At 40.0% G+C, this 27803-nt stretch overlaps 4 protein-coding genes and 1 pseudogene across 9 annotated transcripts; 2 read left to right on the top strand and 3 right to left on the bottom strand.

Annotated features, from left to right (window-relative positions):
- Positions 1-245: 245 nt before the first annotated feature.
- LOC135680160 (elongation factor G, mitochondrial-like) lies at positions 246-5107 on the bottom strand (annotated as a pseudogene).
- Positions 5108-6069: 962 nt separating this feature from the next.
- On the top strand, positions 6070-7949 carry LOC135678824 (bidirectional sugar transporter SWEET4-like). Of its 2 annotated transcripts, XM_065192016.1 has the most exons (6): positions 6070-6387; positions 6480-6516; positions 6597-6975; positions 7057-7147; positions 7255-7374; positions 7610-7949. In XM_065192016.1, exons 1-6 carry the CDS (start codon positions 6345-6347, stop codon positions 7852-7854), a joined length of 915 nt encoding a protein of 304 aa, XP_065048088.1. In that variant the 5' UTR covers positions 6070-6344; the 3' UTR covers positions 7855-7949. The 2 variants fall into 2 exon arrangements, with proteins under 2 accessions (XP_065048088.1, XP_065048089.1); XM_065192017.1 differs by lacking the exon at positions 7057-7147 and having other exon boundaries at positions 6075-6387.
- Positions 7950-8084: 135 nt separating this feature from the next.
- LOC135678825 (uncharacterized) lies at positions 8085-16145 on the bottom strand. The gene is made up of 4 exons (XM_065192018.1): positions 16013-16145; positions 15802-15908; positions 14403-14437; positions 8085-8338 (listed from the first exon to the last, which is right to left on the bottom strand). The coding sequence occupies exons 1-4, from the start codon at positions 16013-16015 to the stop codon at positions 8271-8273; spliced, it is 213 nt and encodes a 70-aa protein (XP_065048090.1). The 5' UTR covers positions 16016-16145; the 3' UTR covers positions 8085-8270.
- A 1243-nt stretch (positions 16146-17388) lies between these two features.
- Positions 17389-22214, bottom strand: LOC103991896 (probable protein ABIL3). Of its 5 annotated transcripts, none has more exons than XM_065192011.1 (9): positions 21807-22214; positions 18989-19071; positions 18759-18909; positions 18583-18682; positions 18371-18463; positions 18235-18292; positions 18061-18161; positions 17910-17977; positions 17389-17746 (listed from the first exon to the last, which is right to left on the bottom strand). In XM_065192011.1, exons 1-9 carry the CDS (start codon positions 22176-22178, stop codon positions 17576-17578), a joined length of 1197 nt encoding a protein of 398 aa, XP_065048083.1. In that variant the 5' UTR covers positions 22179-22214; the 3' UTR covers positions 17389-17575. The 5 variants fall into 5 exon arrangements, with proteins under 5 accessions (XP_065048083.1, XP_065048084.1, XP_065048085.1 ...); XM_065192012.1 differs by having other exon boundaries at positions 17910-17959; positions 21807-22210; XM_065192013.1 differs by having other exon boundaries at positions 18256-18292; positions 21807-22209.
- Positions 22215-22435: 221 nt separating this feature from the next.
- Positions 22436-24694, top strand: LOC135678822 (transcription factor MTB1-like). The gene has a single exon (XM_065192010.1). It carries the CDS (start codon positions 22533-22535, stop codon positions 24300-24302), a length of 1770 nt encoding a protein of 589 aa, XP_065048082.1. The 5' UTR covers positions 22436-22532; the 3' UTR covers positions 24303-24694.
- Positions 24695-27803: the final 3109 nt, after the last annotated feature.

Raw genomic sequence — 27803 nt, 5'->3', positions numbered from 1 at the left:
CGACACCATAATCATCCAACCAATGACTTTGAATATCATTGAGAAAAATTGGATATGAGCATACCTGAGAAGCACCTTTTATAGTGAATTCATTACATCTGGTGAAACACCATTAAAATTTCCAGATGCACTTCAATCCGAGTGCATGTGTTCCTGGTAGTAATAAGTTGCTCATTGTGGAACCTAAATGAACAAGAGAAGCTAATTTTTGCACCTAATTCTCAAATAAGTTACAGATTTGCAAGTGTAGATCTCAGGCATCTATGATCTGGTTTCAGTAAAATCACCAACAAAATCTACATCTTAGGTCCTGGCAAAAGAATGTATACATAAATTCGTATGGCGTGTAGTTTTCCTTCAATGAATTTAAAGAGTTATTGGTGGAAATATGGTGATATCTCATATCGTGTGAAAAGAACAGTTCTACTCTGCAACCTTGTTGCCACCTTGTGCATTTATGAGTTGCATCTGTACATCTTGAGAAACAGAGGAGTGCTCCAAATATTCCATGGTGAAATTCACCTTTGCCCTATTGAACCACCAGTAGTGTAAGACAATCACAAGCACACAAACTTCTGATAGCATTCTTCATAACTAGTCCAGGAAATTGGATACTTACCTGTGTCGTGGAGCGTAGGGCTGTAGAGCATCCAAACATGTTGCTTGGAGGTACCTGAAAGTCGAAAAGTTCTTTCTTCAGCCAGCATTTTTGAGGTCAGAATGAAGGTTTAATTTGTTCCGATAAATGTACGAAGAACATCATTGCAGATATTTTTATTTTGTGATGACTCAAATTATGATTGCCTCAAGTAATCTATTTGCAGATCTCAAATAATCTAGCATGTAGATTTAATTTAATCTAAGCATAAACAGAAAATATATAAAATAGGACTTGATTTTGACCCAGTTACTGACCAGGTCGCATCAATATGCAATTTCTACATGTTAGCAGATCATTCAGAGAAGATTGGAATGTACATACATGAGCGACAACCACAGTTACTGACCAGGTCGCATCAATATGCAATTTCTACATGTTAGCAGATCATTCAGAGAAGATTGGAATGTACATACATGAGCGACAACCACAGTTACTGACCAGGTCGCATCAATATGCAATTTCTACATGTTGGCAGATCATTCAGAGGAGAAGATTGGACTGTAAATACATGAGCGACAACCACAGTTACTGACCAGGTCGCATCAATATGCAATTTCCACACGTTAGCAGATCGTTCAAAGGAGAAGATTGGAATCTACATACATGAGCGACAACCACAGTACCATCACCATCCTGGTCATTTCCAACAATCATACCTTTCCTCCTGTTATTCATACACAATATGGAGAGATGAGATAAAATAGTAACAGTTTAATCATAACGCACAACACTCACTTGTTAATATCACCAGTAATAGCGCCCTGGAATTCTGATGGCACTTTCAATGCCACTTTCATCAAGGGTTCCAATATGACAGGCTCGGCTGCAGAATAACACTATTCAAGAAATGCACTGTCTAGTATAACTTTTCCATAAACATAGAAATGTAACTATAAAAAAATTTCAATTATGGCAAACCACAAGTTTAAAGATTTTGCAAAATTTAAAGAATAGAGAGAATAGGCACAATAGCACTAGTAGTTGTTGACCTGTCTAAATGCATATATATAGCTGCTAGCTTAAATGCCAGCTCACTGGAATCAACAGCTTGTGATGCCCCATCTGTCAATACTACTCAGAACATTTTCAACAGGATGCCCAATTAGTGAACCCATGTTCAAGGCAATATTCATACTAAACCTAATGTTCAAAAGAACTAAGCAGAAAACGTGTGTATTACCCACGAGTTGCTAGCTTCTCTGAACCCTTTCTCAATTGCTGGAATGAAGTTTGAAGGTATTGCTTGCCCAATGATAAGATTCTCAACTTCAAACTTCGTAAGAGAACCCAATGGTAGAGGTTCAATATATCTGCTCAAAGTGAAAAAAAAAAAAAAACAAAGAAAGTGAAATTAAGAAAGCAAGTGATGATGCTGATAAGATGAACGGTCGTCAACATATTTTTAACATACTCCTCAACTGATATACATAAACAGGAATTACAGTATCGTATAAGATGATTGATCAAGATAAAAGCTTTGGCAGAGAGAATTTTAATTTTCAAATAATATAAATAACATAAGGACCAGCTTATCTAGTAGGTGTGAGCAATTAACCTAAGCAACTGAACAACTGAACTGGTTTGAAGTATTCCCCAGTTTTTTCTGGGACCATTAATGTTACAGAAAATTAGAACGATTTAGCTCAATCCTGGTTTAGTAATTCAAACCAAAATGAATAGGTTAAGTAGTATGGTTCTCTACCATTGGATCTATTAAAATAAATGGTTACCATTACAATTACAATGCCCGTGCATAGGCCCATCATATACACCTGCAGTCCTCAAGCCCCATGCATAGGCAACCCACTGATCTCAATTACAATGCCCAACATGATAATATCACGTGGCTCATCATATACACCGACATGTGAAACCGAAGAAATCCAAGGATGTTACTTAAGAAATCTTTTGTGCAAGAGTTCTACCCATTCAATACTAATCAACTTTCCCACCTCCAAACATGAAACACAATGTCTTTCTTCTTTTTCAAAATCTTCTCCTCCTTCTCTTCTTACTAATGTTCCCAAATGATGATTACAGACCTCGACATCATTGCAAATCATAGATATTAAGGTTTTGAGCATGGTTCATCTTATCAGTCTGTACATGTATACCGACCAGCTGTCAGTACGATACGAGTAGGCCCATACTTTTAAATTAAAATAACAGTAATTTGAGCATATCGTATTAAAATTATAAGTTAAGACCAAGATAACTCAGTGAGAAATATATAGATTGACCAACTAGGAGGAAGCAAGATAATCCTAGCAAAAGCTTCACATACACCAAAAAGAAAATGAAACAAAAGAATAATGTACATAAGAAACTAAGTCTTCATTAACCTTGTTCTTGAAAGCACTTCCCATGTAGACTGGAAAGAATTTGCATGCTACAGTTGCCCTAAGAATTGCCATCTGATGAAAGCAACATAACATAATAAGCATCAGTGTGACTAATACATAATAGCAATCAAGTACCAAGCATAGATTCAGTAACAATATTATTGATAAGAACCTGATCATGTTCTAAAACAAATTCTTGTACCATAAAACAAAAAGCATATATACTCTACAGAGTAGGCTAGCATGGCTTTCTAGCACAAGACATGAACCGTAACCAATATTCGACCTCTAGAACGCATGGACCATAGAACAACCTTCTCAGACACTAAATTGACTTCATGTCAACTCTATATGTTGAATAAAGGTGAACAGGATAACATTATCAAGAAGTCTAAGGACTTCTAGATCCTCATAATCCAAATGAGAGGGATATTGAGCTGAAACTAAATCCATGCTTTTCACCATAAACCGTTAGGACATTTCTAAAATCACAAATGCCTTATGCCTCAGCCAAATATAAATGGAGCAAAATGTGAAGAATATAACAATGTCACGAGCATATCTTCATAGTGTACCTTGAGGTCATCGGGAGATATCGGTTCATCATTAAGCAAAGCTTCAGCGAGTTTATCATCTAATTCAGAGACAACCTCAATAAGCTCACACCGCTTTTCTGTAACCGGTGCCTCCAAGTTGTGGAATATCAGCTGTTACAATTCTCTCACTGTGATTGTCAAGAAGACATGGCAACAATCAACATGAATTTTTATAAGATATTTGTAATTGAGAAAAATGGAGATATCAGTGCACCCGATGGCTCCATGGAAGTTATATGCTTTCAAATCTACAAGATCTACAAGCTCCTCAAATTCCTCTTCTAATCCAATTGGAACTTGCATCACCGCACTATGATGTCATAGCTTAGATTTTGCCTAAAGAGACTTCCATATCAGTTTTTTTTGTTGCAAGAAGGTAAGAAGATAAGATTCTGATATAACATTTTTTTTTGCATCACCGCACTATGATGTCGTAGCTTAGCTTGCCTTGTTGCTCGTCCGGTACTTGTGCCTTGATTCCTAGGTTGTATTGACTCGGTCAATGGTGAAATCCATGTGGCAGGAGTATTAATGATATTAATCTGCATTGCAATTCAAAATGCCAGATGAGAATTTCTATTTTTGAATTTTTGTTTTGTATCACTGTGAATCTCTAATAAGCTTTAACTTACATGTAAATCTACATTTTATGTCATCCGTTCACCACATCATGCTCATTTGACTGATATATAAAAGGCAGTTCATGAACAGTGTCATCCAGGGGCTAACACATGCTTGGCAAAGCACCAGACACAGTAACTTTTAAACATAGCAAAAGTTCCATGCAATCTAATATAAGCAACCAAAAAAATTGAACTTTAAGAAGATATAGTCTCTGCGGAGATTGAGTTGTTGTGTGCACAATTAATAGGTCAGGACTTCTAGTCCCGTTGTCAGTGTCCAGTACGCTTAGTTCCGTTACCAGTTCATGAACCATTTCAAAACCCGAAATTGCTTATACAATCTTGAGCAGCAATTCACTCTCATGTAACACCCACTTTATGTCAGCGGTCGAAGAGCATCCTATACCATCCAAAAGATTAAAATAAATACTCCAAACTTTAGTCAGAGAAAAACCACCTGATATCCGTTCCAGGTGCAGTAGGTAGCTGCGGACTGGATCGTGATGCTCTTCCCCCTCTCTAGGTCTATCGAGTCCATCTTCGCGCCAACCCCGTCCTTCCCTCGGACCTCATGGATCTCGTCGATCCTCCCCGTGCAGAAGAGGACCCGCTCGGTGAGGATGATCTGTGGGCGGAGATCCCAATGTTCCGCATCCTAACATCGCCTCCTTCCGCCATGGCTCCCTGTCGTCCGTGGCTCGTTCGGCCGCCGAGGACGAGGATGGCGAGCGGACGGAACTTGTTACTCTCCGAGCGGCGGAGGGCGGAGAGGAGGAGGGTGGCGAAGGACCTCAACATTGCAGTCAGCACTGCCGGATTTGGTTCGGCTGAACCCTAACCGGCTGTAAAACAACCGTCTTTGGATTGGCGTTACGTTTATCCGCAGGCTCTTCTAATCTTAGACTGCGTCGGAGTCTTTTTCCAAAGATACCCCTCGTAATATGAGTTTATTCATATAAACTCCTTGCATGCACAGAACTATTAGATATCTTATATTGGCCAAAATCTCAAGACAAATCAATATTATATATGCCTTTAATTATAATCTGCCTTCATCGTAGAATTTAATATTACTGGTGAATTGCTATTTGTTTCTAACGAGAGAATATTTAAGTCATTCGTTTGACGTGAATGACCCCAGTCAACTCGATTTATAGTGTAAAAGACTCTTTCTAGAAGCTCAAGTCAAAATGCATCCGAACCGAAGATATTGTGACGTGGAAAAAAGATTCATTTTCCAGTGTAAGGAGATCGAAACTGTCGAGACTTCTTCAATTACAAAGTAACGATTTTGTCCGGTCAACTTTTCCGAATTGACGTCCATATCAGTGCCACATCACTGATGTAATGTGTCGACTGTGGTCCACGTGGTCTCGTATCAACCTCTTATCATAATAATCAAATATATATTTATGAGAAGATCATATTGGTGACAGCTACAGAGGAACGATGCATTCGTATCAAAAACAAGCGTCAAGCTGTTGACATCAGCAGCTTCTTTTCCTCATCATTCTACGACGGTATGCACTTCCATAACTCATGCGAACTTATCGAAGAAATTTGACCTCCGAGGAGCCACAGATGGCAATGCGTTGGATGGCCAAAACATCATGATTCCGGCCATGTTATGTTAGCACCGGTGATAGACGTGACAAATGGACAAGTCTAGTAACGCACACAGAGAAAGAGTTGGTGGGTTTCAGGCTTTTATCCTCCTCCACCATTAATGCTTGCTTCTTACCCATTCGCCTTGGCCGTATCCGCCACCGCCATTAATGCTTGCTTCTTACCCATTGGCCTCGACGATGTGGAAACCGCATGAGGTAAATATATAGTTTGCAGCAAATACGGGCAGGCAACCCTAGTTTGAAACAGGGGGAGGGTCGGTTGGCACTAGCTAGGGTTTTCCACATCTTGAAGACAGTGCCATTGTATCCATATCCACACCTTAACTCCGGTCTTCCGTTCCATGTGTTACATTCCATCTGTTGCAGCCATTATCCTTCACCGCCTCCCTCCCTCCCTCCCTCCCTCCTCTATTTAAGCACCCCTTCTCCTCTCCCTGGAGATATCTTCTCCTCAGTAGGTTTCATAGTCCTGGTGTTCTGCTTGTTCTGTGATCATGGTTTCTGCTGATGCCATTCGAACAGCAGTTGGAATCTTAGGTATGCCGAGTTGATCCTTGGTATTTAGTTCTTTGGTCTGTTGATCGGTGAGTATACACTTTGCAAGTGATGTGTTCGCTCTACTTTGGCAGGGAATGCAATTGCACTGGGCCTGTTTTTGTCACCAGTGTAAGCGTGGATTTGATGTACTAAGAATTCACCTTCATGTGGGAGCAAATTAATATCTTGTGTTTGTCATGTTTCGACAGCCCGACCTTCGTCAAGATATGGAAGAAGGGATCGGTGCAGGAGTTCTCGCCGATCCCCTACGTCGCCACCTTGCTCAACTGCATGATGTGGGTGGTGTACGGCCTGCCCATGGTGCACCCCCACAGCATGCTGGTGATCACCATCAACGGGTCAGGCTTGGCCATCGAGCTCTCCTACGTCCTCCTCTTCATCGTGTACTCCTCCGGCAGCAAACGGTTGAAGGTGCTGGTGATGCTGCTGGCCGAGACCGCCTTCGTCGGCGTCGTCGCGCTGCTGGTGCTCACGCTCGCGCACACACACGAGCGACGCTCCATGATCGTCGGCGTCCTCTGCGTCTTCTTCGGCACCATGATGTACGCCGCTCCTTTATCCGTCATGGTAAGTCGGCTCCATCATCGATGCTTGGTCTAAATGTGACTGTGATGGTGAACTAACACGGCACGACTGGCCTGGGAGGAGATCGGAGCCAAAAACTGGACTGTTTCCGTGGCAATTATTGCGGCATCGGTGCACAGCGGAACAAGACGCTCGTCGTCGTCTTCATGCGTCGGTATACGTGTCGCCACGCATGCTGACCTTTCATCCCGTGAACCTTTTCGGATGGCAACAATTAGGGCTCGAGACAAAAGTGATGATGGGCATTATTTTGTGTTGCAGAAAATGGTGATCCGGAGCAAGAGCGTGGAGTACATGCCGCTCTCCCTCTCGCTTGCTTCCTTCTTCAACGGCGTTTGCTGGACCGCTTACGCACTCATCCGTTTCGATCCGTACATCACAGTGAGTTGAAATAGGAATACTGTCATTGCTTTGATAGCGACTCCACAACCCCATGCAGTGAAACCAGTTTAATGGCCCACACCGGCCGTGTGGTACAGACATGCCATGTGAACTGCACAGCAGTTGCAGTACGATCAATGGCTTGGTTATTGATGGCTTGAGAAGAAACAAAAAAAAAAAATTTACTGCATCTGATCTGGTGGCCCGGGCACTGATCTGTTTCCCATTTGCACAGATTCCCAATGGTCTGGGGGTGATGTTTGCAGTGGCGCAGCTGGTACTGTACGCCATGTATTACAAGTCGACGCAGAGGCAGGTGGAGGCGAAGAAGAGGAAGGCGGAGCTGGGGCTGACGGAGGTGGTGGTGGTGAAGGGAGACGCCAACAAGATTGTGAGCGTCCCTATCAATGGCGGCAGCAACGCGGAGAATCGCGACATGTGATGATCGATCCAAGGCTTGACGACTGTTTCTCATATTAGTACCCGAAGGGGGGATGCGTGTTCTTCTTCTTCTTCTTCTTCTTGTTCGACGTTGAAGCTCCACTCCGAAATATATGTTGCTTCCGTGGTGTTCATATATGATTTCCGGTGATAAAGCTCGGTTCACCGAGCAAGCCAATGGAATTCGACAGGGAGTTAAATATTAATGTGAACGTCAACAAAAGGAGCAAAAAAATGCGACTAAGCACATATAATTTAACATCAGAGCATTAGGAAAAAAAAAATGTCATTGCAATTCCATGGACGAAGAATGTCGTACAAGGTTTCTTCCTGTTAGCACATACATCTTTCTTCAACCTCGCAACAAATTTACATTCTACATGTGTCAACGAAGAAGATGCACTCCAGGATATATTAAAAAAAACAATGTAAATTACCAAACCCACCTCCGTTGCTCAGAAGATAATAATGGAAATGCCCATGGCGAAGCAACCCACGGCTACCCAAGGGCTTAGGCGTTCACCTGAAGCAAAATTGAGGTGGTCATTAGATAACATGCATGTATGTAAACTATAAGCAAGAAGTCACGAAAGAAAGTAATATTATCTATCACGTAAAATATCCGTATGGGTTTATGGAGCATGGCATATAATGCAACAACTCAAATGAATGAAAAAGAAACTAGAATGTTCTTTGCTTTTTTTTCACATGAGTTAATTTACCAAACAAACTAGTGATGTTCATAAATCAGGATTGGTTATTAGCTAATTTCGATTAATGCCTTGATTAAGATGCATGATTGGCAGCTAAGTTAGGAAGTTTAAAATTAAGTTACCAACCCTATTATACTTGAGATATACCATAACATGATCAGTTACGGTTAACAGGCACACGGTTGATCTTATGGATTTCATTCGGTATGGGTTCATTTTGGTGCTATCCTGCACCAATATGTCGGTTGGTCTATCCACCAAATCTTTGAATCACCAAGTCATACGTCACAACAAAATGTCAAGTCAGTCTAAGATTCCCGGTCCGCTGTATCCAAGATGAGTTAGACAAGGAATTGCCAATTGAATTGTGTCTATAACACATACGGCAGGAGTGCACAGTTTTGGATCAATGATGAATCACAAGCTACCACTACCCTCCAATTTCCTTTTTCTTTTGGATTCAGAAGCCACAAGAGCATGCCAAGGCCAACACACATGCTTTTCAGGTTCCTAAGCAATGACATTTGTAAGGTAGCGACGCATGTTGAATCAAAATTCTTCTGAAATGAAAGGTGTTGTTACCAAAGAAATGTCAGTTCTTTGGTTGGAGTGTATGAAGTTCTTAAACAGGTTAATATGGATATAAAGTTGGTCAAACTTTAGCTACATTAGGTGAACCAACTGAAAAGCAACACACTGATTCTGGTTGGTGAAAGAGTAGAATTATATAAAACGCACTATGAAAAAGTAATGCGGGTGGATCATTGGGTTGAAGCAGGAGAAAGTTTGTTAAGATAATTTTGTGAAGGTTCAAAGATATTTCAGGACAAGGATAGCAGGTAGACGCTAGAATCTGGGTTGGGATTGGGTCAGTTTAGATGGAAATAACTCACTGAAACAAATTAATCATGATGCCACAGGAATCAACTAGTTCTAGTCAATTTCCGATTCTCAGGAGACTTAGGCTAGGATCCACTAATTTCATGCTCTCCAATGCTTCAAACTGTATCAGAAAAGAAATAAAAGGAAAATCTAGCACCTTAATGACTTAATCATAGCATGTCTGGGTGACCAAGTGTAGGTGCACTACGGCACTATTTTCTGCAATTATTCAATAGATTTAGACTCCAAAGCAACTTAAAATTATTCAAGTGCCAATGGTTATAATCAATGTGTTCACTAAGATTGAGTCACCAAAAAATATGCCCCAGGCTTCAATGAGTATCAAAATTTTCTTACCATGAAATAGCAAAATATCAACAGAGATTGTTATTGATCGATAGATCATAGAAAAAGTGGTGAAATGGAGATGGAAATTTGTACCATTGATGGGAAGCCAGTTTGACTAAATTTTCATCAGCTTAACAATAAGCCAAAATTTGAGAGAGTATATTTATACAGTCACAAACACAACAAAAACTGATTCTTGAGTCTAAGTCATCCACGATTCAGTTTGTTAACCTTCACCCTCTTTCAAGAGCTGTGTGTAATTTTGGTACTGTCAACTGTGTTCTCATCAAAGTTACAAAAAATGTGTCGTGTACGTTAAAGAAATTTGGCTATTCTCTCTATAATGTGATGTGGCAATTTACGTATATTAATTTTACGTAAAGTAACATATTTATATCCTAAAGTTATATAATAAGTATCCTTTCAGTATCAGCATATAGTATTTCATCATTTAAAACTACATAAACAAATTAGTTCTAGAGAACAGACTTTGCAAAAGAAAAAACTATTAGTCGTATCATTATCTCTATTGATGTTTACAGTCACAAAGAGAAGGAAAAGTTTGTTCAAAAAAAAAAACTCTCGCCAAAATCAATGCATTTGCATGAAGACAATTGCAAGTGCAATAATCAATTTGCAAGCATGGACCTTAAAGAATATAGGAGATTTATCTTTTAACCAAACTGTCATGAACGGTCGTCGCGCACCCGCAACAACTCCGTTCAACGAACCGTTCGTCGCGCTCATCTACATGTACAGCTGCTTGGCAGCATGTTTTGTCTTGGTTTTGAGTTATTTTATTTGTAAAAATATAAGTTCGAACAAATTACAGCGCTACAAAGCGACCGCTCACCGAACCGAGCAAAACATCCCCAAAACAGCTCCGTTTTCATGTGCCACGGGCTGTTTTCTGCAGTCCGCTTCCGCTCACCAAAACGTCAGCTATCTCAACCCCTTTGAACCCCTCGGGTGGCACAAGGCTGGATGGGGCTTCGGTATAGTGTCGGAAGTTGAGCAACCTTTCGCAAGTTCGCACGTTACCTTGACGGGAACTTGTTGTCGCGCCCGGCACCCGGTGAGCAGCTGTTTGTGGACTTGCAGCTGTTCGTTCAACCCTCTAAAGTCCTTGTTTTCCCCCTCTCCCTCTTTTCTCTTGTGCACGCAAGGTGCTCGCTAAATTGCTTGTAAAGCTTCCCCTCCTTTCGCGAGACGTCGGGACTTGTCCGTCGCTCGTTCTTTCGAACTAATCAACTTTCTCTTTTACAGGTCCTTCGGGACCTACGAGAGGTTGCAAGTGGGCTAATCTTTGCGGAGCAATATCGCAAGGGCGAAGCGCGACTTAGGCAACACAAGCTAAGTCCGCATCTTTGTCGCAAGGGTGCCTCGCGACTTAGGCAACGCAAGCTAAGTTCGCGTCTTGGCAGCAAGGGTGCCTCACGCCTTAGGCAATTCCAACTAAGGTCGTGACATTGTGGTATCAGAGCGGGCAAGCACTTCAAGCGAGCAGCGAAGGAACTTCGCAACTTTGCCATGGCAAAGCATCGTGGCGAATCAAGCAAGACGGGGCAAGCCGGACCCTTGCCCCAAGCAGCCGCAGGTGGGTTGCATGTGTACACTCGCTCTCATGCTGTTGGAGCCGCTCAAGAGGAGCGCGGCAGCGAACATGATGAGCGAGAAGTTGGCTACTCTTCGCGAGCGGAGGAGGCACAATCTGGAGCGCCAACTGGGAAGAAGAGTGACAAGGAGAGACTCACAACGGCGGAAACCGCTTGGATGTTCTTGAAGCGAGTGTGGAGGAACTCTACCATGGCCAAGAAAGGCTTGTTGGGGTAGAGAGCTCGCAAGAGGAAGCGGAGCCCAGGATCGATAAGGTCGAAGCCCTAGTCGACCGACTGTCAGATGACACCAAAGACTCCGTGCAACACCTGTAGGATGTTGTGGCGGAACTCACTTCAAGGGTGGCCATGCTCACAAGAGCACTAAATGCGAGAGGAAGCAACACCCGTGTTGCACCACCACAAAGCTTGAGGGCACCTGAGCCTCATGGTTATGGAGGGGCCAGAGATGCCAAAGAGCTCGAGAATTTTCTGTTCGACATGGAACAATACTTTCAAGCTACGAGGCCCGATTCTAAAGATACCAAAGTTTCTATAGCAACAATGTATCTGAACGGAGATGCGAAACTTTGGTGGCGAACCCGTTGGGAGGAGATCCAACAAGGTCGGTGTCGGGTTGACACTTGGGAGGACTTGAAGCGGGAGTTGAGAACTCAGTTCCTACCAGAGAACACAGAGTTCGTCGTAAGAAGGAACTTGAGACAACTCCGCCAGAGTACTTCCATCCGAGACTACGTGAAACAATTTTCTGCGCTAATGCTGGACATACAGGACATGTCCGAGAAGGACAAGCTGTTCAGCTTCCTCGATGGTTTGAAGCCATGGGCTCAACAAGAACTAAATCGAAGGAATGTCACCGATGTGGTCAGGGCAATTGCTCCTACAGAAAGGCTCACCAACTTTGTTTCCTCTGAAGACCCGGGAAGAAGGAAACAATCTTCAAGCAATCGCCCTCCAAAATATTCTCGAGGGAAGGACCTCGGGGGCGAACAAAAGAAGAAAAGTTCCCACAAAGGGCCAAGCCCGAAAGGCAAGGCCCCAAAACCTGGCGGATGCTTCTTGTGCGGAGGGCCGCACATGGTGAGGGAGTGCCCACAAAAACAGACACTAAATGCTTTAACAGCTTCCATTCACCCCCCCAAATCGGACAAGGGTAAGATTGTCGCTCTTAGTTCGAGCAGTTCTGAATCCACCAGCGACGACGAGGACTCGCAAGGACCTCGGATAAGAGCAATGCGTTTGTTGAACGTCATGTGGGGTCAAGTGGGGGAGAGCATGAAGACAAGACTACAAAACGCAGGAAGTGGTGAGTCACCAAAAAATATGCCCTAGGCTTCAATAAGTATCAAAATTTTCTTACCATGAAATAGCAAAATATCAACAGAGATTGTTATTGATCGATAGATCATAGAAAAAGTGATGAAATGGAGATGGAAATTTGTACCACTGATGGGAAGCCAATTTGACTAAATTTTCTTCAGCGTAACACTAAGCCAAAATTTGAGAGAGTATATTTATACAGTCACAAACACAACAAAAACTGATTCTTGAGTCTAAGTCATCCACGATTCAGTTTGTTAACCTTCACCCTCTTTCAAGAGCTGTGTGTAATTTTGGTACTGTCAACTGTGTTCTCATCAAAGTTACAAAAAGTGTTGTGTACATCAAAGAAATTTGGCTATTCTCTCTATAATGTGATGTGGCTAATTACGTATATTAATTTTACGTAAAGTAACATATTTATATCCTAAAGTTATATAATAAGTATCCTTTCAGTATCAGCATATAGTATTTCATCATTTAAAACTACATAAACAAGTTAGTTCTAGAGAACAGACTTTGCAAAAGAAAAAACTATTAGTCATATCATTATCTCTATTGATGTTTACAGTCACAAAGAGAAGGAAAAGTTTGTTTAAAAAAAAACACTCTCGCCAAAATCAATGCATTTGCATGAAGACAATTGCAAGTGCAATAATCAATTTGCAAGCATGGACCTTAAAGAATATAGGAGATTTATCTTCTAACCAAACGGCTGACCAGAATGAAAGAAGTTTTACTAAAGTTAAAAGAAAGATGTGACTAATGTTGTTCAAGCATTTAATAGAAAAAGGGTGACTTGAGATTCTACATTCCTCATGTATTTGCTGATTTAATTTCTTTTATTTTTATTCCATTTCAATATGTATCTTGGAGTGACCATAAAATCGAGAAGAATGTAAATTTAAGGATCAATTACTGACTGAAAACCTCCAATTTTATCTCTTTCAAGTGGTGTAACTCTATCGACAAGCTTCAGGCTTTTCAGCATTCCAAATTATTTGTCATATATGTCCTTATTATTAAACCTTTACTGTACATTTCTTTGTTTGTGCTCAACTATATATTATTTTGGATATAATCTGGACTGCATATGCACTATGCGAAAACTTGAACGCCTGCAAGCTATGGCTGCTTTCAGAACATTGTTAAGTTTCATCATTTTCACTTCTATCACCTATTTGTCAGTTCTTGGTCGACACCTTGTAGTCGTGATCTAAGGCTGCATCAACTTTTGACCTTGTTTATGCTCCACGACTAAGTTGTCAGAACATATAGTAGTAGTACTGTCATACCAGTCAAGATGCTGGATGCTTAGATCTAAAATTTCTGCTTGGAATAAATACTCTTGTGAGGCATTATGAATTAGTTTAACCTCCTCTAAAGGCTCTTTCCAAATCAAGAAACCAAAGAATTCAAGATTCATAATTGGTAACCATCAAGTGGAATATACATATAACATATGCAGCATTATGATAATCAAACATGCTGTAAGAAACAATCATGTTCAACATCAAAATTTACAGTTTGCATCCAGAACACTCTGTTTCCTAATCAAACTGAGCCAAAAAATATTCAGGCCTTCAAATATAAAGTGCTTTCTACATTATTGCTGCAAAAGTTTGTGCTCTAAAACCTTCTTATAAAATAGAACACATGCAGGTTTCTGTTTGCAATACATCATAAGGTTGAACATTGAACAACATACCTATTCTGGCTGCCTTCCAAAAGAAGCCACGAAACCTGCCAAAAAATAAATTTATCAAACACTTGACTGCAAGATAGATATTTTCCTTGCTACAGTGTAATAACTTAGGAGTTAGAAATTGATATCGTGAACATTTAATTGTGCAAATTTTAAACCCTTCAATTAAAATCATACATGAGTAAACTTGGAAGACAATAACTACTGAAATGAATGTAATAGATTCTGCTGCATAGTTTGAAGATGTTTTGTAGCATATTTCAAGAAAAAATGTGTCTAAACATTGCATAAACTGATAAGTGATCTGTAATCCTGTGACACACCAAGCATTGCTGTTTGAGAAGTTCAAAGATGCTTTTTCAAGCAACCAAGAATTACCTGGTATTCTAACAATCAAGGGTTAGAATACCAGTTGAACTGGTATGTAAAATCCAGAATTTGCGAGTCCGATCAGGAACTGATAATGATATGCCTGATAATTTTTTTAATGATACTGAAATACAATTATATACACTGCCCAAAAAATCAGTATATTGGGCCAATAGTATCTCAAAACCAGTACTGGACTGGTATTCAAATCCTTGTTGACAATCTTTGCAAAAATATCAGTAAAGCAACCTGCTAAATGTTTCCTACTTGACTTTTATCAATTCGCTTGAACCTTCTATCATTTTTTAGACTAAACTACCTTGTATTTTGACAATATTCCAACAATAACAACAACAACAAAGCCATAAGCTGATGTGATAAGCCACTTTTGGATGACCTCCTAGCCCACCATTTGCAATTCGGGATACCAAGGTGGTAGTGAAGGTGCCTCGGGCGACCTAATTTGATTCTAAAATCGGTTAAGACCCATGCCCATGCGATTTGACATTGTTTTACGCTGGTTGTCAGTGACCTAACGCAACACTCCATATTTTTCATTTGGGCTTGGGACTGGCATTCGCAGTGTTTATTTTGACAATATTCCACAAAATAAAAAAAGATAGTCGATTGTCAATCCTCTATATTTGTTTTAACCATTAATCCTTTTCAACACCTTTTTTCAACAATGGAAATTTCCAATCTATAACAATAATATTATTCGGCAGTTAAAGACTGCTCTTCAAATTCGAGGATTTTATCTGCTTCTCTCCATATGCTTAAATCCTTCAAATTCCATCACGTCTTTACCATTCAACTTGATTGCTCGGTAAATATGCTAAATTCCATCGAATGATGTTAAAGAAATCTATTATCATGCTTTCAACCTCTCTTAACCCACAAATCATTAAAATATAAACTCTACGCCCTACCTCCTAGTATCAGCAAAGCAAACAGGATCTCAAAAATGCAACCCTAGGATCGACGATGAAGAAAAAGTAATAACCAAGAAGGGGAAATAGGCCAAGAATCATACCCGGTCCTCTTCTGGAGGATGGCAGGGAACTGCATCTTGATGTAGGTGCAGGTGCAGATAACCAAAAGCACCACCGTCAAGAACGAGTGGAAATTGAACAGCGCCGACTGCGGGAGACGTTAGGCACAACATCGGCATCAAAAATCCCCTCAAGAACTCCCAAATCAAACAAATTTGAACACGAAAAGAGGAGAAGGATGTCGTTCGTTACCATGGAAGGCGATTCAGCAGCTTAATCGAAGGCCTCGATCCGAAGCGCAACAGTAGAGTCTGGAATAGGGCGAGGGCGGAGACGAAGCGCTTTTGTGTCCTCGGTTGGGGTGCTTCGGAGAAATAAATCGAAGTACTTTTTTTCATATTAGTCCCTCAACGTTTTGCGTTTTCGCATTAAGTCCTATTATTTTTATTATTTAAGTGAACATAATACGTCATAAATAATGGAATGTTGATTCGATCGAGATCACATTGGACCGTCCGATCCAGTCGGGTTTGATCAGCTTGGAGAATGGAATGAAAATGATACGTAATATATTATCACTTAGAGAAGGTATCAACTAATTTAGTTGGTAAAAATTTTGATATTTTATCCAAATTTCTTTGTATCAAATTTTATCTTCATCATTTATCTTTTATAAAAATATATATAATTTTAAATAAATATATTTTTGAAAAAAAATTTATCTTTGAGAAATTTTCATAAGACATCTCAACTTCAAAAATTTTATGTAGAACATTATTGATCGAGTGAAAAAATAATTTTACCCTTGTGTTGTTGTCTCACCCTCATGCAAGAAAGAAGGGGTTGTGGTAGCCATAGCTCTCATTATCCTCGCATAAGCTAAGACATAAAGGAGAGGGGAAGGTGATAGAGGTACTGACAGTGGAGGAAGAGGCGGGTACAATAGGAGCCCTACAGTAGGGCAAAAAAATAATGCTGTATAATTTTTTTTAAAGTTAGGACGCTCTACAGGAATTTTTCAAAGATAGGATTTTTTTAAATTCATTCATTTTAGGTAATTTTTTCTTAATGAATATTTTAAATTTATTTGTGAAAAATTTTCAAAGTTGGGATGCTTTATAATAAGAATTTCCTAAAGATAAGAGTTTTTTTAGAAAATATAATATATTTTTTCTTGATAAATACTTTAAACAATATATAGTTAAGAATCCTTCTTATCTCTCAATTCTTTTTCATTTTTTAATTCTCTCAATTTAAAACCTCTAAACAATGAGACCGTACAAGTTTGCAAATTGAAGACATATTACCTGCTCTAATTATAATTTTCTTAGAAGCATGAACAATATTATCAAATAAATTTTAATAGATGAATTCCCTAAAAAACCCTTCATTTTGGGTTTTTTCCCTCTATTTTATTACTGCAATCTTCTTTTTTTTCATTAGAAGAACAAAAACACTCGCAAATTTTTGAGGGTACTTAGAAAAAATAAAATAATCTAAAATGGATGGATTTTTAAGGGAATATGCCCAAATTTAATCTAAACCATGCACTTGTCACAAAGCTTTTACATATAAAATACTTAGGAATAAGCAGAGTGGCACTTCAAGAATTCAGCTGGGGAACAAAATGAACAGGGAACATTGGAATACCATTTGATTCAGATTTTGGTACCATATATATTGCCTTGCAAGAAGACACACATCTGTTTACAGCAGAAGAGGCATGAAAGCCAATGCTTTTGAATCAACAAAAATGAAGGAAATGCTTTCGCATGGTTTATTATTATCATCTATTTTAGATTTCTGTAGAAATCCTTAATATTCATTCAAGAAGCTGTAGAGAGACTCATCAGTCCATGACCTGTTCCTCATGATCAGGGCATTGAGGAACCTTCTTTTTCTGGTTGGATTCCTCTCTGTCTCACTGTGATTGTTCCTTTCAGCATGCAAACACATTGGAAGTGAATTCTGTGTCTCCATGATATACTGCAATGAAAATTAAAAGAAAAAAAGAAGAGAACATTAAATGGTTTTTCATTTCACCAAACATATGTTGAGCATATTCAAAATTTTGCAAGTTATAGAACTAATGATCACAATAAATCATCTACAGAATATAACACAGCAAAATGAAGTTGGATGGGTCTACCTTCTTCGATGAGTTGGGAATGTTTGGTCTGCTTGCTGCTGATCTTGCACCTGTAAGTGGATTATAAGCTTCAAGTGGTGAAGTATTACAAACAGCAAAACATGAATCATATGTATATCTTAATTGAAGCCAATTCCAATAAGATAATTACCATTGTAAGAGATCTTCTCAATTGAATGCATCGTCTGAGAAGGTGATAAATACTGTTCACTTTTTGAAGGACAGGGTGAAGGAGACCGTGAATGAACGTTCCTGCATGTAGCACTCAAGAATCATTCTCAATCTAAACCAATTTGGATTCAGGTTCCAGACTTCGTCAGCATACTTAAAACGGAGAACAGCATACTTGATTGGAGATTGCCAATGCCTAGTTGCTGAAGAAGCTGGAGGAAAAATACACATTATTACATTTTCTCGGCTACATATTTTCATATGGTATCAGAGAATGAAGACAATGTTACCAGTCTGATGATGATTCAGTTTGCTGTTCTCCTTAGGTGGATAGAATCCTTGGCACTTTAGCATAGATATACCAGAATCAGCTGTGGATTGACCTGATGACAAGAGAGAAGAAACTGCAGCATTATTAGTTATCTACGGAAGCTATAGCCAGAAAACTGGTGGTAATGAATGCATTGCAATTGAATTTGATGAATTAGGAATGGTATTTTGCCTTGTAGAATGTAGTGCTTGTGATACTTTGGAGGTTTGATCAAAAGAGACTGTTGAGAAAGACATTCATGATCGATACGTGTCTGGCACGTTCGAAGTCTCTGAAGTCGGAAACAATGATGATCAGGTTATAAGCTCATACATCAGTATACGAGAAGACAATTTACTGAATGATACCTGCTTCATGCATGATACTTCAAAAGTTGCTGCAGAGACCTCATCAACCTCGTAATTGAGAAGGTTGTCTACCTTATATGACACTGAACCTAAATGATCCACGGCATTAGCTATGGCCTTAACAGCATAATCTTTCAAACTCCTCATCACCCTGCAAATTAAGAAGAGTTCTATCATCCATAATCTCATCCCTTGAATGAGAATAGGGCATGAGGTAGATCCAAACATACATTTCTTTTCCATCATCATTCATGTAAGACAGTTCAAAATATTCTGCTGCTGAATATAACCGTGACTGCATATTCCTCAAACCCTAAAACCAAGAAAAAAGATGGTAGTTAAGGATATTAAGAATTCCAATTAGTCAGTTCATGATGATCTCGAAATTCTTATTCAATTTATCTGAGGTAACCAAACATGGTGCAAACTAAGATGTCTCAGGACCATGAAATATGATTAACCTCTTAACTTTTATTGACTCCAATCATCTATATACCTTTTTCAATACATAATTTTAACTGATCAACTCTAGTAGGGTAAAACAATCCCCCAAGATTTCCTTGGTAAGCAGCATACTTTCTGCATATTAATTATGAACATGTAGTTGAGAGAATGAAAATGCATAGTTTTTTCCTCAAAATGCCATATTTATGGCACTCAGATATGTAGCTAGGTTGTTGAATTGAGAGATAATATTACCGAACTTTGCAGCACCAAAATCAGCTACTTAATTGAATTGAATACTTAGCTAATACTCGTCCACAATAATATATGTTCCAATAATCAACCCCATAATCTCTAGTCTAAACCCAAATCTAGAATGGAGTACACAATTTCCAGCAAGCTTAAGAAGTGAGGCATTATGCTGTTCTCTCTTAACAACCATACAGTATAGAGTAGCAGCACTAAACAAAAATATGAAGTGAAGAAAGAAAAAGGCATGGAGGAAATTAGGACATTGATACTGTCTGATAAGAGCAGGCTCTGTTGAATGGGAAGGTCATCCAAGCTTGATACCCCCTGCTGGTTGGCAGACAGAGAAGAGGAAGATAGATGTGGCCTCCATCTGCAAACTCTGAGAGGCTGAAGACCTTGAATCACCCTCTTCCTTCCACTACCTATCCCTTTCATTGTTACACAGTTCCAATTCCATTTGGTTTCCCACTCTTTATAAGCAAACCCAAGAGGAAAGCTAAAGGCAAGAGACAAAGATATGGGGATGCATACCTTGCTGTGCTAGGATATGATCAAAGAATCATGACACAGTGGCTAATCCTTTTCCCTGCCACACTACACTAGAGACAAGAAGAGAATGAGACCCTATCATGAGCTCAGTTTGGTTCTTCTGAGCTGCTGCAAGGACAATGACTCCAGAGGAAAAGGAGAAAAGAAAAAGGAAAGGAGAGTTTTATTAGATTCTGTCACCGTCAAAGTAAGAAGGGAGACATATCATCATCATATTTCATTTAAAAAAATAAATAATTTCATGAAAATAATAGAAGATAAAAATAATTATTGAATAAGCTTTATTGAAAAATAAAAAAAATTTATTGAAGAAGTGAAAAAACTTAAATACATTAATATGTCCCTCTCCTATTTATACAGATTAGGAGAAAAGATTTTTTTCAATAGAATAGAGAGATGTTGTGAGGGCACAGGCGTTCATTTCGTTCCCCTTAAGTTCGCCCTTCGTTCTCCTTAAGTCCGTCGACTATTGGTAGATCAACGAAGACTATCGCGGTGAGGAAGATGAGGATTGGCCGTGGAGCCTCTTAGGAATTTGGCTGCAGCGGCATTGGTCGCTGGCCAAAGGCAAGGGCGAAGCTTTGCTTTTCTTAGCGACATTGGTCGCTGGCCGAAGGCAAGAGCGAAGCTTCGCTTTTCTCACTACTCTGATACATAATGAAAATAATAGAAGATAAGAACAATTATTGAAGAAACTTTATTGAAAAAATAAAAAAGTTTTATTGAAGAAGCTTTATTGAAAAAGTGAAAAAGCTTAAATACATTAACATGTCCCTCTCTTATTTATACATATTATGAGGAAGGATTTCCCTCAACAGAATAAAGGATTTTCCTCAAGAGAATAAAGTTGAGGTCTTCTATCACTAAGGTCTCCTCCTTATCTTAAATATAGTTAAGAATTTTCCTAATCAGTTTTGATGTCACAAACAAATTTTGTTTTTTTCTCTTTTTTTTTTAGTATGAATCCTTAAATTGCTTTTGATTGCCCATTTGAGATTAGAGAACTTGGATTACTTTTAGCCAAACTTTTTTGGTTCAGAAATTACTCATCCACTAGAGGGAAAAATGTTATCATGCCACAGAGCCATCCCATGATGATATTCCATAAAATTTTGGATTGAGCATACATAGTCTCAACACATCTTTTATCCTTCAAACCAGTGGCAATCAATTTTCTTGTAATCTTCGTGTTAAAGAAAAAATCATAGCAATTTAGTAGACAGACTCCTACCAATACAGGAATCTTAAAAAGAGGGATAAACATATTCTAATCCCTATAAGCAACCAATAAAATGTTAATATTTTTGAATCCAGTTGGCATGACATCAACAATAACCATTTGAGCCATCTGCTCTAGGAAACTAATCCAAGTTTTTAAAGGAGTTGTTACCACTGTGAACTAAACATATAGACAAGCTATCAGGAGAATATTAGCTGATCTGACTCTGTTGGGAGCCATGTCCTAATGGTAGGAGAGGATACTGACTTCAGCACATTATTGGGATTCATGATTGCAATGCCTGCTATTGCATTGTCAGACAATTGATTAAGAATATGAGTAGGGAGAGTTGTTTGCTTTTGTCTGGTTGATGCTTGGATTGAGTGTGTGGTTAAACAGTTATCATGAGAGAAGGATGCATATCTAATAAACTTCTTTTGAAAACACACTGAGTTATCAAGAATAAAGATATCAACTGCAAAGAAAAGAAGACAAAAACTCTCTCAAATAGGATCAAACACAAGCCACTAATTAAGCACAAACCAGTAATAGGGAGCAGAATGAATGTGAAACAGAAGAGAGACCTCAAACAGTTTACAGCAGTCCCTTAGTCCCGAGCTCTTGGAGTTGGGGCTCATTTCCTCCTCCGTTTGCTTCCTCATCGTTGTCTTCTTCTTCTTCTTCTTCTTCTTCTTCCATGAGCTAAAAAGCTTGAAGGTGTTCTCCTGGCACTGCTCTTCTCCGTGGCACTGATCATGGTGGGTCGTGGTGGTGGTGGTAGGGGATGGGACGAATAGCAGGTTGCGGTGGCTGTCGACACGGGAGGCGGCGCGAGCCGATGTCAATCGGTAAGCTCGACATACGGATACTTCTGCAAGCCAATACACCCGAGCCGTATTCTGTGACCGGAGCTCATCGTTAAGCTCGGCTCGGCTCCTCGAAACAAGACGAATCATCGTACTACCAAGGAATGCTCATCGTCATCATGATAAGTTCGGATCACGACAACTCAACCCCTTCAAGACAGGCGAAGATCCTATCCAACGCTACTTCTACTGGGGCTTTCGGTTCTAAAATCTAGAACGTCCACGTCGTGAGGACGACTTTACTTTCTTAAATCACTGATGGTTGGATCACAATACATCGTTGCAATTGTTGGAGAGAATCCGCGATTTACAAACATGGATCCCCAAATACCCCCACTTCACCACTCTTTCACTTCCCAACCCCCTCCCTAACTCCGCAATTTCCTCGTCGATAGATCTAAGGACTCGATCCAGTCCCTCGGCTTTCCAGATTTGGAAGCTCCGATGTCGGAATTCTCCTGGAGCGAGGAGGAGCGGCGCATGGCAGCCGCCGTTCTTGGCCCTGAGGCCTTCGGTTACCTCGCCGCCAGCCGCGCCTCCTCCGACGGCCTCACTGCCGCTGCCTTCTCCTCCTCCGCCGAGGCCGACCTGCAGAGGCGCCTCCTCGACCTAGTCGAGGGCCCTCGAGACCGCCCCGGCCTCGGCTGGAACTACGCCATCTTCTGGCAGATCTCCCGCGCCAAGTCCGGCGACCTCGTCCTTGGCTGGGGCGACGGGTCCTGCCGCGACCCCCGCGACGGCGCAGAGGCCGCCGCAGCGGCGGCGGCGGCGGCCGTGAGGTCGGGCGGCGACGACGAGCCCCGGCAGAAGATGAGGATGGCCGTGCTCCAGAAGCTCCACGTGTTCTTCGGCGGGTCGGATGAGGACAACTACGCCCTCCGCCTCGATCAGGTCACCGACGCCGAGATGTTCTTCCTCGTGTCGATGTATTTCTCCTTTCCTCGGGGAAAGGGCGCTCCCGGTCGGGCTTTGGCGGCCGGGAAGCACCTCTGGATCCTCTCGCCCTCCGATTACTGCTACAGGGGATTCTTGGCAGCTTCTGCCGGGTTCCGGACGATTGTTGTTGTGCCATTCGAGACGGGAGTCCTCGAATTGGGATCTGTCAGGTCGCTAACGGAAAGCCCTGATGCCTTGCAGACGATAAAGTCGGTGTTTTTGGGTACAATTCACACACAGTTGCCTCGATCTAGCGAGAAGAACGACAGAAATGGGCCCGAGGCATGCACAAAGATCTTTGGAAAGGACCTCAATCTTGGGACTCCTAATGTCGATGACAAGATCTTGGTTACAAAGGTAGAGGATAATTCTTGGGACACACAGCTGAAGAGTGGCAGCAGAAGTTGGATGCTGTTTCCAAATGTTCGAAAGGGAATGCAGAGTTTCAGCTGGAACCATGTCCGTGGTCTGAATTCTCATCAGCAGCAGTTTGGTAATGGTCTCATAGTGGCTGCCAGTGAAGCCGTTAATCATAGCAATGGAGTGAGGGGAGATCCTTCACTTGGCCAATTCCAGATCCAGACGAATCAGCACAAGCCCCAACAGTCAATACAGCCACCACCGAGACAGATTGATTTTAGTGTAGGCGGTACTTCAAGAGCCGGGGCTTTGATTGCCCATATTGGAGCATTGGAAGGTGACCATGCAGATGTAGATGCTTCAAGCAAAGACAAAAAGGCCAGCCCACTAGATGAGCGGCGGCCTAGAAAGAGGGGAAGAAAGCCTGCAAATGGAAGAGAGGAACCTCTCAATCATGTTGAAGCAGAACGCCAGAGAAGGGAAAAGCTCAACCGTAGGTTCTATGCTTTGCGTGCAGTGGTACCTAACATTTCAAAGATGGACAAGGCATCCTTGCTGGGAGATGCCATTGCGTATATCACAGATCTCCAAAAGAGGTTGAAGGAGATGGAATCTGAGAGGGAGATGTTCTTGGATTCCGGTATGGTGGATCCTAGTACTCGAGTGTGTTGTCCTGAGTTTGATGTTCAAGCACAGCAGGATGAGGTGATTGTGCAAGTTAGCTCTCCTTTGAATACCCATCCTGTTTCTAAAGTTTTTCAAGCTTTAAAGGAGGCAGAGATTGTTGTGGCTGAATCAAAGGTCTCAGGTGGCGAAGATACTATTCAGCATACTTTCATCATCAAATCACCAGGCTCTGAACAGCAAACCAAGGATAAGATAGTTGCTGCATTATCTTCTGAAACAAACTCGACATAACAAATTATCTGATGTTGTGATAACAGTGGTCCAGATGAAGAAGCCATGGAGGTGTGAAGGATCATGTTATCTGATGACTTAGGAGTTTGCTTCAAATAGTGACATGCTTCTCATGGTTATTTATTTTCACCAGAAGTGAAGATCCGACTCTAATTAGTTTTTGACTAACCTGATAGTTCACCAATAACTCTATTGTTATTTGTGCTGGTAAGAATCCCTTGAACTATGTTTGGTGATGTTTGATTGTTTGTAATATACACTTATCCTCCAAGTGCTATTTGTTCACTTATTATAATACATATAGTGCAAATCTGTACCCAATAAAGGAGCAGAGCTTTGGTGTTCAATAATTATCAATGCTATAATCATACACCTAAAAAATCTATTTTTAAGTGGTGCTTTAGATATAAGCATTGAATGTCTCTCGCATGTTATACATTTTTTTTAATAATGGTATGTTTAATAATCTGGGTAAGTTCCTCATATGTCAAAATCCATGGTTGTTGCATGTAAATGTTGAATGTCTCTCCCCATGGATTCTTTAAGAATGTCCATAAAATGGTGCAGATTTCTTGTTAAGAACCTATAATTATGTTGGTGTTCTCACTATTTATTGACATACATTTATTGTCAAAAAGTTAAGCAAAGACAATTTGAAGTGGTGGTTTTTTCTAGTTCTGTTGATTACATGTCCAGAAAAGTTAATGCAGCTAAGATGATGATCTTGAGGTAAAAGTGTAGTGTTATTAAAAGGATATAATAAGACATGTTTTTCTTTATGAATAGTCAGATGTGATCCGGATAGAGGATAGAATGAGAAAATTTTGTTTAAGATTGTAGAGGTGAGTTGATTAGCATTAGTGGTATGAGTACAGGAAGATTTCAAAATATCTTGTTGTAGTAAGAGATTTGATTTCTCTTATTTTAACTGTGGAATTTAGGTACACAGAGCTAAACAGTGGGAAAAGATCTGTGGCCGACTTCATATAGTCTGGACATTCTGCCTGCTGTTTGTTGTTATTGAATCTGAATTAATGGGTCGAATTTTCAGTATATTGACCATAACTTGTGCTGCACTTTAGGTCTCATTGTGACAATTCAAGTGTTTAATTCCTTCCGTTCTAGTAGTATGGTCTTGAGCTAGCTACGCATAATTGGATTCCTGTTATAGGTTAACTCAAAGTTGTTATTCACTTCACAAAGGAACTAAGTCATATCCACTCTCTCTTGTTTTCACCAATTACCATATGAACTTTGTATCTGATGACATTATTTAGATCCTAAGTCATGAATTTGGACATACTTATTTTGCTAGCTAGTACAAAATTTTAGATTGTCCTGTCTTTATGTGAAGCTGGGGGATTGGCATGATCCATTAAAATTCTCAAAAAAATGAGCCAAAAGTGATCCAATTTAGTTCTTGTTACCAACATTCTAGCTAAGTTTTTAATCTGATGAAAGTGTTTAGTTCCAAAGTCGATCCATTCAAATACTACATTTTCTAGCTAGTACATAGTTATATATTTTTACGGCCTCAGTATGAAGCTAAGCTTGATGCATATTTTCATTGGCTGCTACTACAAGCATGATGAGTCCTTTCTTGGCAATGTGCCTCTTGATTTTTCTTGGTGGATGAACAAGTTTATCCTTGATTGTTGCTGTGACCAAATTGAGTTCAGGGCTCCTGGTATTTACAATCCTAATGATGAGTTAGTATCAAATTTGAATAGTTTTACATGCAAATCTGAGGAGCAGAAAACTGGGTGAACAACTGAAACATTGAGTTTAAATTGCTTAGTAGTGTTTTAATTTTGCTTCTAACGCTGAAGCGTCATCTCATGACCTTTTACTTGAAATTACTGATTCCTTTTTTACCTTCTCGATTCTTGATAAAACCAGTATGAACTAGGAGGTACACTCAGTGTTACATGATGCTTAAAACTCGATAATTTTATTAATCCCTTCTTTTTTTACTTGGTGTCTATGCTGGTGTACCATACTGGTTGTCTGATGGCCGGTTAGATTATGGCACACGTTATTCAAAACTTTGATTGAAAGTTGATATCTTAATATATGACAAATGTGGATAGCATGTTGGAAATTCTTCTGTTGTTTAGAAACTTTATGAGGCAACTTGTAAATCTATCTAAAATTTTCCTTTTTTGTGTGTTATGAATATAATCAGGTTTATTTGGGATCTATGTCCAAAATGAACTTGGAAATACTAGATGTTTGTATTTTTCAGTTTCTATGCATCTTGATTTTGTTGGTTGTGTAGATGGAAGCAAAGATGGAATTCCTTAGCGTAGGAAAGATGCATGATGAACAAAGTAGCATCGGAAAAGAACATATTTTACTGGACTGTCACAAATTTCTGAACTATCTATAAACAAGCCCTTGTACATTAATATTTTTCTTCTCTAACACAGGAAAGCATGACAATTCAACATGGCATGCCTATGTGCTATAGAACTATACTAATTTTTGGTGAAATCATGCACTATCAAATAATGCAAATTTGTAAGGTGAACATTTTTGTATTGCACTGTGTATAAATATGTACTGTCAGGAATTATGTATTTTCTTGCGGTGACAATTTTTTTCTTATTGATATTTTATCCTCATTCTAAAAGAAAAAAAATATTGTTACTGAAATGATTACAGTTTTTTTCTTTGGTCATTATGTTTGATGGTGAATAATGCTGAATGTGCATCCATGTAATTAGTTGGAAATTGACTTGGTCATACTGTTGCTTCGTATTGTCACGATCTTAGTTGATTTTGCCTAAGTCGTGTGGTACCCTTGTGTGTCCGTCCGCAAAGGTCAGCCTCTCCGAAGTCTCCCATGGTCTCTTAGGACCCACAAAAGAGAAAAGGAGTTAGAGAAAACGCCTCACTCGGGATCCACAAGCAAACATTCTAAGGAAACACTACATAGACAATGCAAATTACAAACAGACTTTACAAATTCTGAACAGTTACACAATAAAGAGCCAAAATGGTCCACTACAGATCGAATATCTCTCACAAGTGTCTACATGATATGACATTTATTTATAAGCCGAAGAAGGCCACCAAACCCAACTAAATTAGGGCTGTTAAGCCTTCGATCTTTCCTCTACATGCTGTCCAAAGCATGAACATACCAAAAGACATGGACATAAATAAGTATTACATCAAACATCCTGTTTAGAAGTTTGTCCGTAACATTCTCCCCTACTTATTCCTTCGACGTCCTCGTCGAAGCCTTTGCCGACACTATAACTGCTCGCCTTTGCTGAGTCTTTAATCTTCTACTCCAACTGCAATGCGTCTTTTGACTCTCAACTGCTCTCCGCCGTTGTTTTTGAGTAGTCGAACCTTTGATCCGTCATGTTGTTTCAACTCGCCAATGACTCTGACTCTAGTGTGGGGTTGGTTGAGTTGTGTTGATCCCTGTTGGTTTTTGCAAATCCTCCAGATGAAGGAAAAAAATCATCCTTACCATGCGCTAGTCTCTCA

Source organism: Musa acuminata, chromosome BXJ1-7 (assembly GCF_036884655.1).
Source record: "Musa acuminata AAA Group cultivar baxijiao chromosome BXJ1-7, Cavendish_Baxijiao_AAA, whole genome shotgun sequence".
Lineage (NCBI taxonomy): Eukaryota > Viridiplantae > Streptophyta > Magnoliopsida > Zingiberales > Musaceae > Musa > Musa acuminata.
Note: the sequence above shows the minus strand (reverse complement) of the source record. Positions and strands in the feature narration are given on the sequence as shown.

What these genes read in the sequence shown, in the direction of transcription:
- LOC103991896 (XM_065192011.1), bottom strand. Translation starts at nt 22,178, where the DNA reads ATGATTCGTCTTGTTTCGAGGAGCCGAGCCGAGCTTAACGATGAGCTC. An exon ending in AATGATGATGGAAAAGAAAT is followed by an intron (nt 18,910 to 18,988) that starts GTATGTTTGGAT and finishes CTTAATTTGCAG; the next exon opens with GGTGATGAGGAGTTTGAAAG. An exon ending in CAAGCACTACATTCTACAAG is followed by an intron (nt 18,464 to 18,582) that starts GCAAAATACCAT and finishes TCTTGTCATCAG; the next exon opens with GTCAATCCACAGCTGATTCT.
- LOC135678824 (XM_065192016.1), top strand. Translation starts at nt 6,345, where the DNA reads ATGGTTTCTGCTGATGCCATTCGAACAGCAGTTGGAATCTTAG. An exon ending in CCGCTCCTTTATCCGTCATG is followed by an intron (nt 6,976 to 7,056) that starts GTAAGTCGGCTC and finishes GCCTGGGAGGAG; the next exon opens with ATCGGAGCCAAAAACTGGAC. An exon ending in GTTTCGATCCGTACATCACA is followed by an intron (nt 7,375 to 7,609) that starts GTGAGTTGAAAT and finishes CCATTTGCACAG; the next exon opens with ATTCCCAATGGTCTGGGGGT.
- LOC135678825 (XM_065192018.1), bottom strand. An exon ending in ATCCTCCAGAAGAGGACCGG is followed by an intron (nt 14,438 to 15,801) that starts GTATGATTCTTG and finishes ATTTTTTGGCAG; the next exon opens with GTTTCGTGGCTTCTTTTGGA. An exon ending in TTGGAAGGCAGCCAGAATAG is followed by an intron (nt 8,339 to 14,402) that starts GTATGTTGTTCA and finishes ATTTTGCTTCAG; the next exon opens with GTGAACGCCTAAGCCCTTGG.
- LOC135678822 (XM_065192010.1), top strand. Translation starts at nt 22,533, where the DNA reads ATGTCGGAATTCTCCTGGAGCGAGGAGGAGCGGCGCATGGCAGCCGCC.